The sequence below is a fragment of the Aptenodytes forsteri genome, unplaced genomic scaffold (assembly GCF_000699145.1).
Source record: "Aptenodytes forsteri isolate BGI_AS27 unplaced genomic scaffold, ASM69914v1 Scaffold241, whole genome shotgun sequence".
NCBI classification, from domain to species: domain Eukaryota; kingdom Metazoa; phylum Chordata; class Aves; order Sphenisciformes; family Spheniscidae; genus Aptenodytes; species Aptenodytes forsteri.
This window is the reverse complement of record NW_008795252.1, coordinates 8,016,279-8,029,582: the sequence shown is the minus strand read 5'-3', so window position 1 is coordinate 8,029,582 and position 13,304 is coordinate 8,016,279. Positions and strand designations below refer to the sequence as shown.

General features: G+C 38.9%; 1 protein-coding gene across 1 annotated transcript in view; it reads left to right on the top strand.

Moving 5' to 3' along the window:
* CMAS (cytidine monophosphate N-acetylneuraminic acid synthetase) overlaps positions 1–13,298 on the top strand; it is a 29,522-nt gene extending 16,224 nt beyond the window's left edge. Inside the window, 9 exon segments of the mRNA XM_009279077.2 lie at positions 290–393; positions 2,670–2,812; positions 3,001–3,156; positions 5,732–5,865; positions 7,156–7,250; positions 7,995–8,166; positions 10,958–11,108; positions 11,851–12,063; positions 12,066–13,298. Of these exon segments, the coding sequence (XP_009277352.2) occupies positions 290–393; positions 2,670–2,812; positions 3,001–3,156; positions 5,732–5,865; positions 7,156–7,250; positions 7,995–8,166; positions 10,958–11,108; positions 11,851–12,063; positions 12,066–12,115 (1,218 nt within the window). The 3' untranslated portion in view covers positions 12,116–13,298.
* Positions 13,299–13,304: the final 6 nt, after the last annotated feature.

The following is a 13,304-nucleotide window of genomic DNA, read 5'->3' as shown; positions in this document are numbered from 1 at the left end:
GTTTGTTTCTCCCAGCCAGGCTCCCTTGGCGCCGGAGCCCCGGTTGGACTGCTAACGGCAGCCGGTTTTGTGTGGGTTGTAGTGGGGGGGGGCTGGTCTCCCCTCTGTAGCCTCGCTGAAACTGCTCCTCCGGGTTGGTGACTGGGGCGGGTGTGTGGTAGGGGATCCTCGCTGAAGACAAGGGGGTGCAGTTAACGTGGCACCAGGTTAAGGATCGGGCAGGGCAGGGCGTGGCGCAGGGCACGCGGGCCCCCCCCCGCCGTGAACTCCGCTGTCCCTTCCTGCTGAGGGTGAGCTGCGAAGGAGTGAAGGAATCAGTCGTACAACACGGTGGTTTGAGATTAAAGTTGTTCTGATTCGTGGTTGGGAGCTGCTAGTTGACGATGTTTGCTAGTAAGCGTTGACGTTTTTACTTTATTAAGATGGCTGCATTAAATGAAACTGCCAGGCCGTAGCTAATCTGCTGTGAATCATTGAATCACAGGGTGACTTCGGTTGGTGGTCGTCTGGTCCCACCCACTGCGCAAAGCGGGGCTGGTTAGGGTTGCTCAGGGCGGCACACAGCTGAGCTTGGGTATCTCCAAGGATGGAGACCCCGTGGCCTTTCCAGGCACCGGTTCCAGGGACTGATAGCCTTCATAGTGAAAAATTGTTTTGCGATACCTAATTGGCACTTCTGTTCTTGCGGTATGCGTCCGTGTCCTCTTACTGCGCTTGTCTAGGAAAAGGTTCTCTGTTTTCTTTCTACCTGCCCCCTAGGTACTTGAAGACATCAATAAAGTTGCCCCCTTGCCTTCTCTTTGCAAGACTGAATCAAGACAGCTCTTGCAGCCTCTCCTGGCATGCATGTGCTCCCAGGCCCCAGTCATCGTGCTAGCTCTCTGATGGGCTTGCTCCAGTTTTTCTTTCTTGTATCGGGGAGCCCACAGCTGGACACAGCACGTCGGAGGCAGTCTCGTAAATGTCGAGTGGAAGGAAATAATCGTGTGTGCCCATGTGGCACACAAGCTCAGTTTGTGGCAAAGTGCATGAAACTTTGGTAGCAATAATTAGAGCTAGATAGAAACAAGTATGTTGTTAGTCTTAAGAATATGGGCATTACAAATTTCTTTTTTCTGCCAGAACAAAACTGAGAATTTTCTACACACATACACACATAAACTTAGTTAAAACCAGTGCATGGTTAGGATGCACTTGGTATGTAGCATACCTAGGTGCAAGTTCCCAGTGCAAACCTACTGCATTGTGTTCAGAGCAGTGACTTGATATAGTCAAGTAGAAATGTAGCCCAGCTAGATTCAGAGCTGGAAGTAGGCACGAGTCTTCTGTATCTCATAGCTGCTGTACCGTCATCTATTCTGGAAAATCTTTTTTGCTGTATCTGAAAAGTAGAGGAAGCATCGCTGACTTGGTTTTATTTTTAATAAAGAAGCAGTCAAGAACATTTCTGACCTAGGTTACTGATAATTATTTAATGCATGTGAATCCATATTGCTTAATGACCTGTGGTGGATACGGTGGTTCGAGTGACCTCCTCATTTTCTATTTGGCATCTGAATTTGCCCAACAGGAAGCCAGTTAGGGTTATGTAGCCTAACTTTGAGGCAGAACAGGTGCATTAGATGGAAGTGCACTAGGTTTTCTAGTCCCCTTTGAAACAGCTGTGCTGCCGGGGTACATGTTGCACAACAAAACTCTGTTAGATGAATGGGGAGTGTATATTTAACAGGTATGTATATTAAACAGCCTGAAGCAGTTTATGGCAAATACCTCTTCTGCATTTGTTCACATGGGTGTGACTTGGTGTTGCTGTTGCTGTCATACATATTTTTATTCTGATGATCCCGTGATGTCTTTGGATGGAAGAACTTAACTAAAGCACCATTTGCTATGTACAGTGCATTGAGAATGCCAGTGTTGCTGAGAGAAGGGTTATTTTTCATAATTTTTGTTTTTATATCTCACATGCTTTTTTGTCACAATGATGGCAGCAGTGGCCTCACAGTGCTCAGCTAGTGTTTATCTTCACATAATACTCAGATCTAGCCCTTCCTTTTGTAAATGTTTATTATCCCTGAACAATCACAGTCTTGCTTTACCAGTATTGAAGGTTTTCTGTGCCAAAACACGTGATTGTAACTTGAACAGCTCTTTCTCTGAGATTGCATGGAGCCTAATTAACACATTTTAGACCACTTGCAGAATAAGCTAATCTTCTAACTGTGTGGCAGTTTACTTGTCAGCCTTGTTTCTGAACTCTTAAATGATTTTGAATGCCTCGTTCAACTCATTCATAATTCATTGATCTGCTAGCATGCCTAATAAATTGTGATGTGCTGACACTGGATTTTTCTGGTAACTGAATTTTATGTTGCTTAAGTTTCCTACGTATGTGGTAGATCAAGCACTCTACAGTATTAAATTGAAGTGCAACCCAGGCTTGAGATTTTACAACCTAGTGAATGTGTGTGTTCTATCCCTATTGTTTAAAGTTGCTTGTTGGACTGACGGGGATAGTTTTACTAACGCAAATATAAGAACTAGTTCCTTTCATTGCAAGGTGTAATACATATATAAGCCAGGGTGTTGTTCAGGTTAGATTATGGCAGGCAAGTCAACAATGCTGGGAGTTGTTCTTTATATTCATTTCTGTCACTGTCTGCCAACAGTGTATGGGTTTCTACAGACCATGATGAAATTGAGAAGGTTGCAAAGCAGTTTGGCGCTCGAGTTCATCGCAGAAGCCCCGAAGTATCTCAAGACTCCTCAACTTCTCTAGAAGCTATCAGAGAGTTTCTTAATCATCATCATGGTAAATCAGTAATGAAATATGCTGTAGCCCCAGAGGGATGATGCACTTATTTAGAAAAATAAGTAAAGCCTTTAGTAAATAAAAGCTAGAAAGTTTCTCCTTTTTTGTGGCATCCACTCATACCATACTTCGCAGTTGTGTATTAAAAATATTCATTGTTTCATAAATGTTTGTTTGTTTTTCTTTAGAGGTTGATATTGTAGGAAATATACAAGCAACATCTCCCTGTTTACATCCCAGTGATCTTATAAAAGTGGCAGATCTGATCCAGAAGGAGGGGTTTGATTCTGTCTTCTCTGTTGTGAGACGGCATCAATTTAGATGGAGCGAGGTAAAAAAAGGAGGTAATATTTAGCTGTTTCTGGTTACAGTTATACTTAATCAAAATTTTTTTCAAATGATTTATTTTCATACCCATGGTATTTACATTAGCAAGTCGTATCAGAGGCAGGGGCTGAGTTCTTGGAGAGGTGTGAGATGGCTTAGAAATTCCTTTTAAGTAGTGCTGTTTTGATATCACTGATCATTGCTCAGCCTTTCTGTAATTGTTTTGTAGAAGTGATAAAGTATTGAAAATTAAAATGTTATTAACTTGCCTAGGCTCAAAATATAGCTCCCAAAAACTTCACGTGTAAACTTCTGCTTGGCGGGTATTCATGTGTATGTAGACATGACACTGAGGTCCTGTCTTAACTGGGAAGGTGTTTGTGCTTACTATGCAGTAGCTAACAAATGGCAAATAATGTGAGGTAAAGTCTTAGTGAAGATGGGATGGCAACCTCTTAGCCTGGAGACCTAGGGTTTGTGTCAGCCTGCTAATTTGGCTGCTGACTTACGTCAAATTGCAAACTGCCTTTGGGTCATGAGGGCTGAACTCATGTTAATTAGCTCATACAGAAGAATATGACTGTTTTTCCCTGAGAAAATATGCCTCTCGGGTACAGTTGCCAAGATGACTAAAGACGGAAGTCTTTACTTACAAATAAAGATTGTACCTTGTTGTAGCTGTAGAAGTACCTTTTGTTCTTGTACAAAGAACTATTCCACACATTATCTATGTTGTTTTTGTGATTAAAGCAGAAATGTTTGCTTCTTTCTCTCAAAATGGTTAGTGCAGATACTGCCACATCGTTGTTTTTATTTTTAAAAAAATGAATGTGTTACTCAGACATTACAGTTATTCTGTTGAGATGAAAAAATTTCATCTGAAGCATTTTATATGGTTTACAAAGCATCATGCTGTAAAAGAGCATGCAAAATAAATGAAGCTTGATATTAAAGATAAGTTGGAATAAAAGTTAGGCCTTTGTTTGGAATAAACAGATAACATGAACATTCTCATTGTTCCTCATAAGAGGAGAAATAACATGACACGGTTTGTTCGTAAAGTATAAAAGGAGTATTGAAGTCGTGGATGGCAGTTTAGGGTTCTGTGGATTGCACTTTAGGCAACCAAGTGAAAGTCCACTTTGCATCTTGAGATGCTAGAATGGATATCTGTGAAAGACTATACCGTGTGGCTTTCTGAAGTGATTGTGTGCCACCTAGTCTCTATAGGTAGATTATTAAAACAAAAAAGCCTCAAGGCTTACCTAAAAGAGCAAATGATTCTGTAGTATAAAATGACATCTAAAGTCTTTTGATCTGGCGAGAGATAAAGAATCATTCAGTTGCAAGGAGTATATGCGAGGAGAACAAGGAACACATTGTGCAAAGATTAGCAGCTTAAGGGTAAAAGCAAATGGCCTTTCCAGGAGCGTGGTGTTTCAGGTGACAGTGATTCACAGGACATTATACTGTTTAGTATTGTACTCTTTTTTTTTTTCTTTTTTTTTTTTCCCCCCAGATGGCTTTAAAGTACGGATTATGTTAAAAGAGTTTTATATCTTTTCCTATGTATTTCTGTTGTTCCTTCTGCATTAAGGTTTAATATTGATGCACCCTGAAAGAGAAAGGTGTCTCTCTCTGACTGGAAATGTTTACTTCATTGAGCACAAAGCTCTAGTGTATTTATGAAATACAAGGTGTGTATATATACTAAAGCCTCAAGATGTTTTGGGTGTTTGAGAATGCCCTCTAACTTTTTCATGGTTACTAGATCATGAAACCTGGTGAATTTTAGCTGCTTTGTGCGTGTGAATTTGGGTGGCGTAAGGACAGAAGTCTCTGGTCCCTGGTTCAGTTTCTGCTGCATGCACTACTGGCATTGATAGCAGTATGGGATCTTACGGGATCATGTTTGTTCAAAGACCCTTGTTTGTTTATTTGAGGACACTGATTAAACCACTTCGAAAAGTTAATATGTGTATCCTTAAATAGAAAGTATTTTGGGGAAGTGCCATGATGTTTTCACAGGCAAAATTTCTTCTCATATGCTCTTTTTTTCACCTTCCAGATTTCAGGTTGGTCCTATCAGCTCTCGGAGTTCATTTGGGGCATTCCTGGTTTTAGGTGTAGGTAGCTGAATGGGTTTTTTGTGTTTACCCTCACTGCGAGTTAAACCCCTTCCCATTGTGTACTAAGAGATAGAGTACGGAAAGAGTATACTATTTCTTTCATATTGGCAAAGACAGTCTAGAAGAATGTCCCCCCTACTCCTTTTAGGAACCAGTTTTGGAGCTGATGACCTCTCAGGTTTTGTTTTTTTGTTTTTTTTTTAAGTCAGAAAGAAAAATTTCCTTTTTCACTGCTAGAAATGCAGGGCAGTCCTCCAGTTTGTTATCCGCAGTTCCAAGAAAGAGCAAGCAATCCAGTGATTCTTTATAAAGTAAGCAACGAGAGGCAATAATGAAAGAAGTTGGGGACTGAATTGTGTCCTTAATTTTTCAACAGAAAGCTATTTAAAGAAAGTTAAGTGACTCTGAACTGGAGTTACAGTGATTCTGGAAAGCTTATTTTGTCATTTTTCTCCGGTAACAGAAAACAAAATGACAGAGCCCCAAAACCTGAATCCAGCAAAACGGTACCGGAGGCAAGATTGGCCTGGGGAGCTGTATGAAAATGGCTCATTTTATTTTGCCAAGAGACATTTGATTGAGAAAGGCTACTTGCAGGTTAGTGCTTCTGGTTTTCGTGCTCTTTAGAATAATACATCTTTTACTCTTGTTATAGAGGGTTCTGAACTTAGTAATGTATTTCTATTTCTGATGCAGTCAGTATGAAGTAACAGCACTTTGACCTCAGGACAGTTTGCCTGTTATGTGTGACTTAACAGGGCTAGCTGTAGCTAGGGCAGTTCCAGTAACAGCATCCTCCACAGCAAACAAATTTATACAAATAATATTGAGCAGTATATAGCTATAAGCCTAAAACAATACGATACTGAGTTTCACATCAGTTCGCCAGGATGTAAGTGCGTATCTTATAACTCATTTTAGTGTTACTAAGGGTGTGAGACTGACCTTCATGCAGTGTTACAGGCTTCTCATAATCTATAAACTTGTATTCTCGGCCAGTTTAGTCTTAAGCAGATTTTGTGCTGTAACCTGAACAGTTGTCTTCCCTTTCCTGATGTTTACGTCCCAGTGTAGTAATGCAGAACAAATGTATTTACTTCAGCTTTCATTTTGTTTGTCTACAAGTATAGTCTCTTAGTTTTCTCATGCAAGACAAGTTCTCCATCTTGCAGATCATTTCCAAAGTTTGTCAGCAGAACTGAAAAAAAGCCCAATGTAGATATTTCCATATTTCTAACTGGAATATCTTACTAGGTATGTCAAGAGTACCAGGTTCTTATTTCTCTCTTTTCCAGATACCTCGCTAATGCAGAGATACTAGCTTTAGGTCTCTGTATTTGCACAGACCCATGCAGTGCCAGCTAGTGCTGTATGGACTTCCAAGCATTGATCTGGATAGCACAATTGTGCTGAATTCTACATCTTATGAAGGTTAGGCCCTCTGAGGATCAGGGCTTTTAGGTTTTTTTAATTAACATTGGGGTGTGGTAGATATTTTTCCAATTAAAATTAAGTCTTTGTGTAGATAGCAAACAAAAAATAAGCATAGTCTTACTAAGTAAATGATGAAGGTATTACTATTTTACTGTATTAAAAGACCTAGTGAAATCAGAGTGATGTAATGACTATAATGCATAACATCTTTCTTGCACGCTTTCTCTGGTTGTAAAATGAAAATACTTACTAACCATTGCCTATAGAAAGTTGTTTCAAATGCTTGGTTCTGTGTCACTGGCAAAACATCATTATTGATGGTTCACTTATATTTAAGCTACTGTGACCACTGTGTAACCAGATACTTAGCTTTCATTACATGGTACCAAATTGTACAGTTTTGTACCTGTATTGACCCAAGCAGAAAATTTTAATGGGTTCTATTTTATTTAGGGTGGTAAAATGGCCTACTATGAAATGCGTGCGGAGCACAGTGTGGATATTGATATAGACATTGATTGGCCTATTGCAGAGCAGAGAGTACTGAGGTAAAAGCACTTTTTATTTCTTTGATATCACTTATTGTTTCAAAATATGGTCATGTGAATTCATAATGTACATAATGTAAATAATCAAGATCAAAGATAATTGGACAACTTTATTTCCGCCCATCATTTTTTCCTGTCTCCTTTGAAATCATCTGAATTACCTTTGCTATATGGGTTTTTTGTTTTTTAAAGTTCAGCTTGGGGAAAAGTGTAAGCCCCACTACACCATAGCAATGTGTTAGCATCACCTCTGGCTTTTCCAGCTGAGTTGTCCTAGGCTTCCATGGTCTGGACCACATTTACTGATGCACATGACTGAGAGTGTTCATGTAGAAGGCATAAGCTGATTACATCTTGCCAGCTGCCTTTTCTTTGCAGCTACTCTGCATGTCTCTAAGGAAATAATGGGTGGAAATGGAATATGTTTTCTGTGCCTTTTTCAGCCTTCACTCCATTTTGGTTTTGCCCCAGATAAATGCTACAGAACATAATCTCTTATGCTAAGGAAATAAATCTCATCCTAATTTTTAAATAGAGAGCATAACTGAGCTGTCTTTTGGATCATTCTGTTTTTTTCTTTGAAGAGGGAGAATGTAGTTAGAGAGTGAAGAAGATGAGAAAAGACATTAGAAAAAAAGAATTTCAAAGCTGATTGTTCTGTCTGAAGATCATAGTTGTATTTGAAATATTTGGGTTTGGAGCGTGCAAAAACTTCCATCCTAAAAAGATAATTTCTTTGTCTAGCTTTGGATATTTTGGCAAAGAGCCGTTAAAAGAGGTGAAGCTATTGGTTTGCAGTATTGATGGATGCCTGACAAATGGTCGCATTTATGTGACAGAAGATCAGAAGGAAATGGTCTCCTACGATTATAGAGATATTGTTGGTATCGATCTATTAAAGAAAAGAGGAATCCAGGTGAGTGGCGTTCTGAAGTGTGAGGCTTTATTTCTGATGTAACCTGAACATGAAAAGATTCTCAAACCCTGCAGCATATAAATTGAAGTTTCTTCAGACTACTTGTGATCAAGCAGCATAATACATTGGTTCAGGGTTGGGGCAAATGTTGTTCTCAGATCCCTTAGAGGAAAATAAGTGTTTTGAGAAGGTTCTCAACCTCATTCCTAGTAGCTATAGCATCTTTCTCTTTGTGTCCTGGAAAAATGTGGGAAGAAATTTTTATGGTGTTTTGCTAGCACCAATCATAGTGTTCTGTGTAGCCTAGACACTCATTAATTAGAAGTCAGCTTTACCAAGCAGGGATATGTTGTTATCTCTTGGCTATAGAAGAGGAAGAAATACCCAGGCAAATTACTTGGTTCATCCTAGATCACCCATGATTGTTGCAAAGAGGAGAAATCAACCCCCCAAACACTTTTGTCTGCGCATTTGTTTTAACCATAACTTACGTGCTTTGAAGTTGTAAGAACTCAGTGTAAATGAAAAACTGAAACAACACAGACTGTAACATGGCTACTATTATTATTATTGATTATTATTACTGCTACTAAATTCTGCTGATCTGAATATTTGCTTGCATTTATGTAAAATTAGCTTCCTGGCTATTTTCTGTCTGTGCTGCTGCCTTTGATATAGCTAGAAGAATTTTTGGGGGTAAGAACGAAGTACAGATTTAGGCTGCCTTCAAAGAGCCTTAACTCAGTCCTGTTGCAGATGGAGATAGACATGGATAAGACAAAGGTGGCTATACCCCAAGTAGACTTCTCCAGATACATTTTTTGGAGTCTCTATTGTAGGATTTTTTTTTTTTGTAACAGGTTAGACGAGACATTCATGACATACTTTGATGCAGCTGTTGCTGCCTTGGGGCAGTGAAATGGAGTAGATGGTTTTTCAAAACTCCCTCAGCTTCATTTTCTGTAAGGCAAAAGGGAAAGGAATCTTGTAATCATTATTTTGTTGCCTGTGGGAGCCCATTTCCATACTTGCTGTGGCTTGGAATCTTTCATTAAAAACCTCCTGATCTTTGTGCTGCACTTTATGTATTTCTAGTATGTGTTGCTGATGTACTCTTGCTTTGTGCACCACTCCTGTTCATTTTGCACTTAAAATCAGTGCCAAGTATTTGTTAGAGTTTAAAAGCAATTAAGGAAGGTAAGCCTGTGTCGTGGTTTAACCTCAGCCAGCAACTAAGCACCACACAGCTGCTCGCTCATTCCCCCCCAGTGGGATGGGGGAGAGAATCCGAAGAGTAAAAGTGAGAAAACTCGTGGGTTGAGATAAAGACAGTTCAATAGGTAAAGCAAAAGACGCACACGCAAGCAAAGCAAAACAAGGAATTAATTCATTACTTCCCATCGGCAGGCAGGTGTTTAGAGCATCCTCAGGAAAGCAGGGCTCCATCACGCATAACGGTTACTTGGGAAGACAAATGCCACCACTCCAAACGTCCCCCACTTCCTTCTTCTTCCCCCAGCTTTATATGCTTCTTCGTAATTTTGTTATCTGTCGTGGTTTAACCCCAGCCAGCAACTAAGCCCCACAGAGCTGCTCACTTACTCCCCTCACAGGAGTGATGGGGGATGGGGGAGAGAATCAGAAGAGTAAAAGTGAAAAAACTCATGAGTTGAGATAAAGACAAGTTAAGAAGTAAAGCAAAAGCCACGCATGCAAGCAAAGCAAAACAAGGAATTAATTCATTACTTCCCATCGGCAGGCAGGTGTTCAGCCATCCCCAGGAAAGCAGGGCTCCATCACGTGTAATAGTTACTTGGGCAGACAAACGCCATCACTCTGAATGTCCCCCCGCCTTCCTTCTTCTTCCCCCAGCTTTATCTGCTGAGCATGACATCACATGGTATGGAATATCCCTTTGGCCAGTTTGGGTCAGCTGTCCTGGCTGTGCCCCCTCCCAGCCCCCCGTGCACCTCCAGCCTTCTCAGTCGGTAGAGCATGGGAAGCTGAAAAGTCCTTGACTAGTGTAAGCACTACTTAGCAACAACTAAAACATTGGTGTGTTATCAACATTATTCTCACCCTAAATCCAAAACACAGCGCTGCACCAGCTACTAGGAAGGAAATTAACTCTATCCTTGCTGAAACCAGGACAGCTTGTCCACAGCTTAAACAGAAAACTTGGTTTTCTGATTACTACTGCTGCAGTAATCTTCTGTTTTTAGCCTACCTTGTACATTGTTTCTGAAATTTCAAATTTGGAATGAACTTTTGGAGGTTAATGTGCTGTGCTCCTTCAGTCTGTTTAGTGTTCTGTTGATGCTCTGAAGTCCTACTGTAAATAAAATGATATATTAGGTAGGAGTCATGGAAAATACTTCATAATATTCTACAAATATTACAGAAGTCTTCCTTTAGAATTCTCTTATTCCCTACTGTGGCTTAATTAGGTGGTATTGCACTATGGTCAGCATGCCACTGTACTGTGATACCCAGTATTTTATTTGGTACACATTGCATTTAAAAAGACAAATGTAAATTTCTTTTTTTGAACCTCAGGGAAGCCTACAGAATGGTGTTTCACTTTCCCAAAGCAACTTCAAGACTGTAATGTGGGTTTGGATGCTAACCACTTCTGCTCTGAGTTCTGATTGAAGAAACCAGTTATTCAATGTTTTCTCATATCTGAGAGAGCTTCTATGAGCAAAACTTGTACTGTTTTTTTAATAAATCAACTTACATGTCTTATTTCTTTGTATGTAGAATTTACTTTAACTTGACTTTATTTTAATAGGTTCGACTCATCTCTGAAAGAGATTGTTCAAAAACACTGTCAGCCATGCAGCTGGGATGTGTAGCAAAAGTTAGTGCAACAAATAAATTACAAGTTCTGGAGGACTGGCAAAAAGACATGGGTTTGAGCTGGAAAGAAGTTGCTTACTTAGGTCAGTTCCTTTTTTTTTTGGTAGTAAAATTTCATATAGCACACACACATGCAAACTTCATAGTGCTGCTCAGCTTCAAAACACTTTGGCCTTTGTTAATACACTAAACTTAATGGGATTAATGTGCAAATTACAGCACACAATCACCAAAAGCAGGTACGTATTTTAAGGCTTGTTAGGGTACAATCTAAATATTAAAGGCATTGATGAATAAGTGTCTAATTTGGTAAGGGAAGTCTTAGCTGTTTTTATAATGGGATTTAGGAAAGCTTTTGATATTACACAAGCATACAGTTACAGCTCACAATTTTTAACTGATTCTAGTTCATTTCAGATGGATATTGTATAGATTATATTCTGAAATGGAAACAAGAAATGGACAGAATAAAACTGAAAGCCATATGATTCAGTACAAAACTATATTTCAGTGACGGCTTAAGCGTATAGTCCTGCAAATGCTTACTCAGTTGCTCAGATAATTTTACTACTCTTAAAAGTACCATTCTCTTGCCTGAAGATTGTGTGAAGTGTGATCAGCATTTACATGTATCACTAAGATTTTCTGAGAACTGACTCAAACGTGCAAAGTGCTGTTGAGCTGCTGAGATGAAAACTGTGGCAAGAATACAAATTCTAAGAAATAGATTAATATGTACACAGAAAAATACTGAGTTTGCTCAGTTTTTCCCTTCTGTTTTTCCCTTCTGTGATATTTTGCCTTGTCTGTCATCTTTCTCAATAGGAAATGAAGAGTCTGATGTGGAATGCCTGAAGAAAGCTGGCATGAGTGGTGTGCCTGCTGATGCTTGTGCAGTTGCTCAGAAGGCTGCTGGTTATATTTGTAAAAGCAACGGTGGCTGTGGAGCTGTCCGGGAGTTTGCAGAACACATATTCCTGTTACTAGAAAAAGTGAACGCTGCAAGAAAGCAAATGGAAGACGTGAGTTCAGCAGGAAGGGAAACGAGAACAGCAGGAGAGGAAATAAGGAACTAATGAAAAAAGAGTAACACAGTTGGTCAATCCCGCTTTTCTTCTCCCCTTCCTCTCTCAGTAAGTCTGTATCCCAAAGGATGGCTTATCTTTCAAGTTCTACATTGCAGTAGAGTTAAAAAGATGTTTCCCTCTAATTAAAGGTCCCGCTTTAAGTGCTGATATTCATGATTGTATGCTGATAATCATGATCATATTCATGATTGTTTTACAAGCCATTTAAGTGCAATGGAAGGAATGCTACAAAAGGTAGTGTCCTGTAAATCTACTCTTAATCATTACATCTGTCCTACAGGAATGATGCGTCTTTATTTCATAATCCGAATATTTTCAGGGATCAGTGGTTTTGCATTACTTGAGGATTTGTAATTCAGATTTAAAAAAAAAAAAAAATTTCTGTCAGTTTTACTCATTTTATTAACACTTCCTCTATCAAATGTCAATATGATGTTGTAGTTGTGTGCTTGCTTTTTACAGGATTCGTCCCTAGTAAGGAAGAGTTTTAGCATATGCTGGAGAGGTCAGGTGTAAAATAACTATCAAACTTCTTCCTACATTTTTAAAACATCTCAGTTACTATAAAACCAGTTAATATTAATTAAGAAAAGCACTTAAGCATGTGTTCAATTTTAAGCTCATAAATAATTAAATGGCATTTGGAATTGTGCCTCTTATCTTTGAATCTGTTTATATTGGGGTTTATTGAAGTGCTTAAATTAACATACCCAAATGCTTTGCCAATTTTGCATTTAAATTTCCCATTAACTTTGAGATCTTTCCTTTGCAGAAACTCGGTTTCTTTCTGTGAAGGCTTTATTACAACCACTAATGATTAAAAATAAAATAAAAAAATCTTTATTGTATGGAAAAGTAACTGCTGTTTAAAAAAACCCAAAACATGATTTTAAGTTTATATAAAATATATATTTAGACAATTTTTAGCGTGTTAATTTAAAGCTGGTGTATATGTATGTTTGTATTTATGTACAATACAATTTTTACTGTGTCTTGATTTAAAGAACTCGGCTATCTGTAAAAAGTTGTAGAACTGACACTAAAAATATGCATCAGTTTTCAATCCTGTTATTTATCAGTGAGTCAGGTTCTGCCTTGGGTTATGCTAAAAAATAAAGAATACCCGTGGTACACAGGCAATTACTACTGAGGTGAATAATAATGGCTTGTCATTTTATTTTTTTTTTCTGC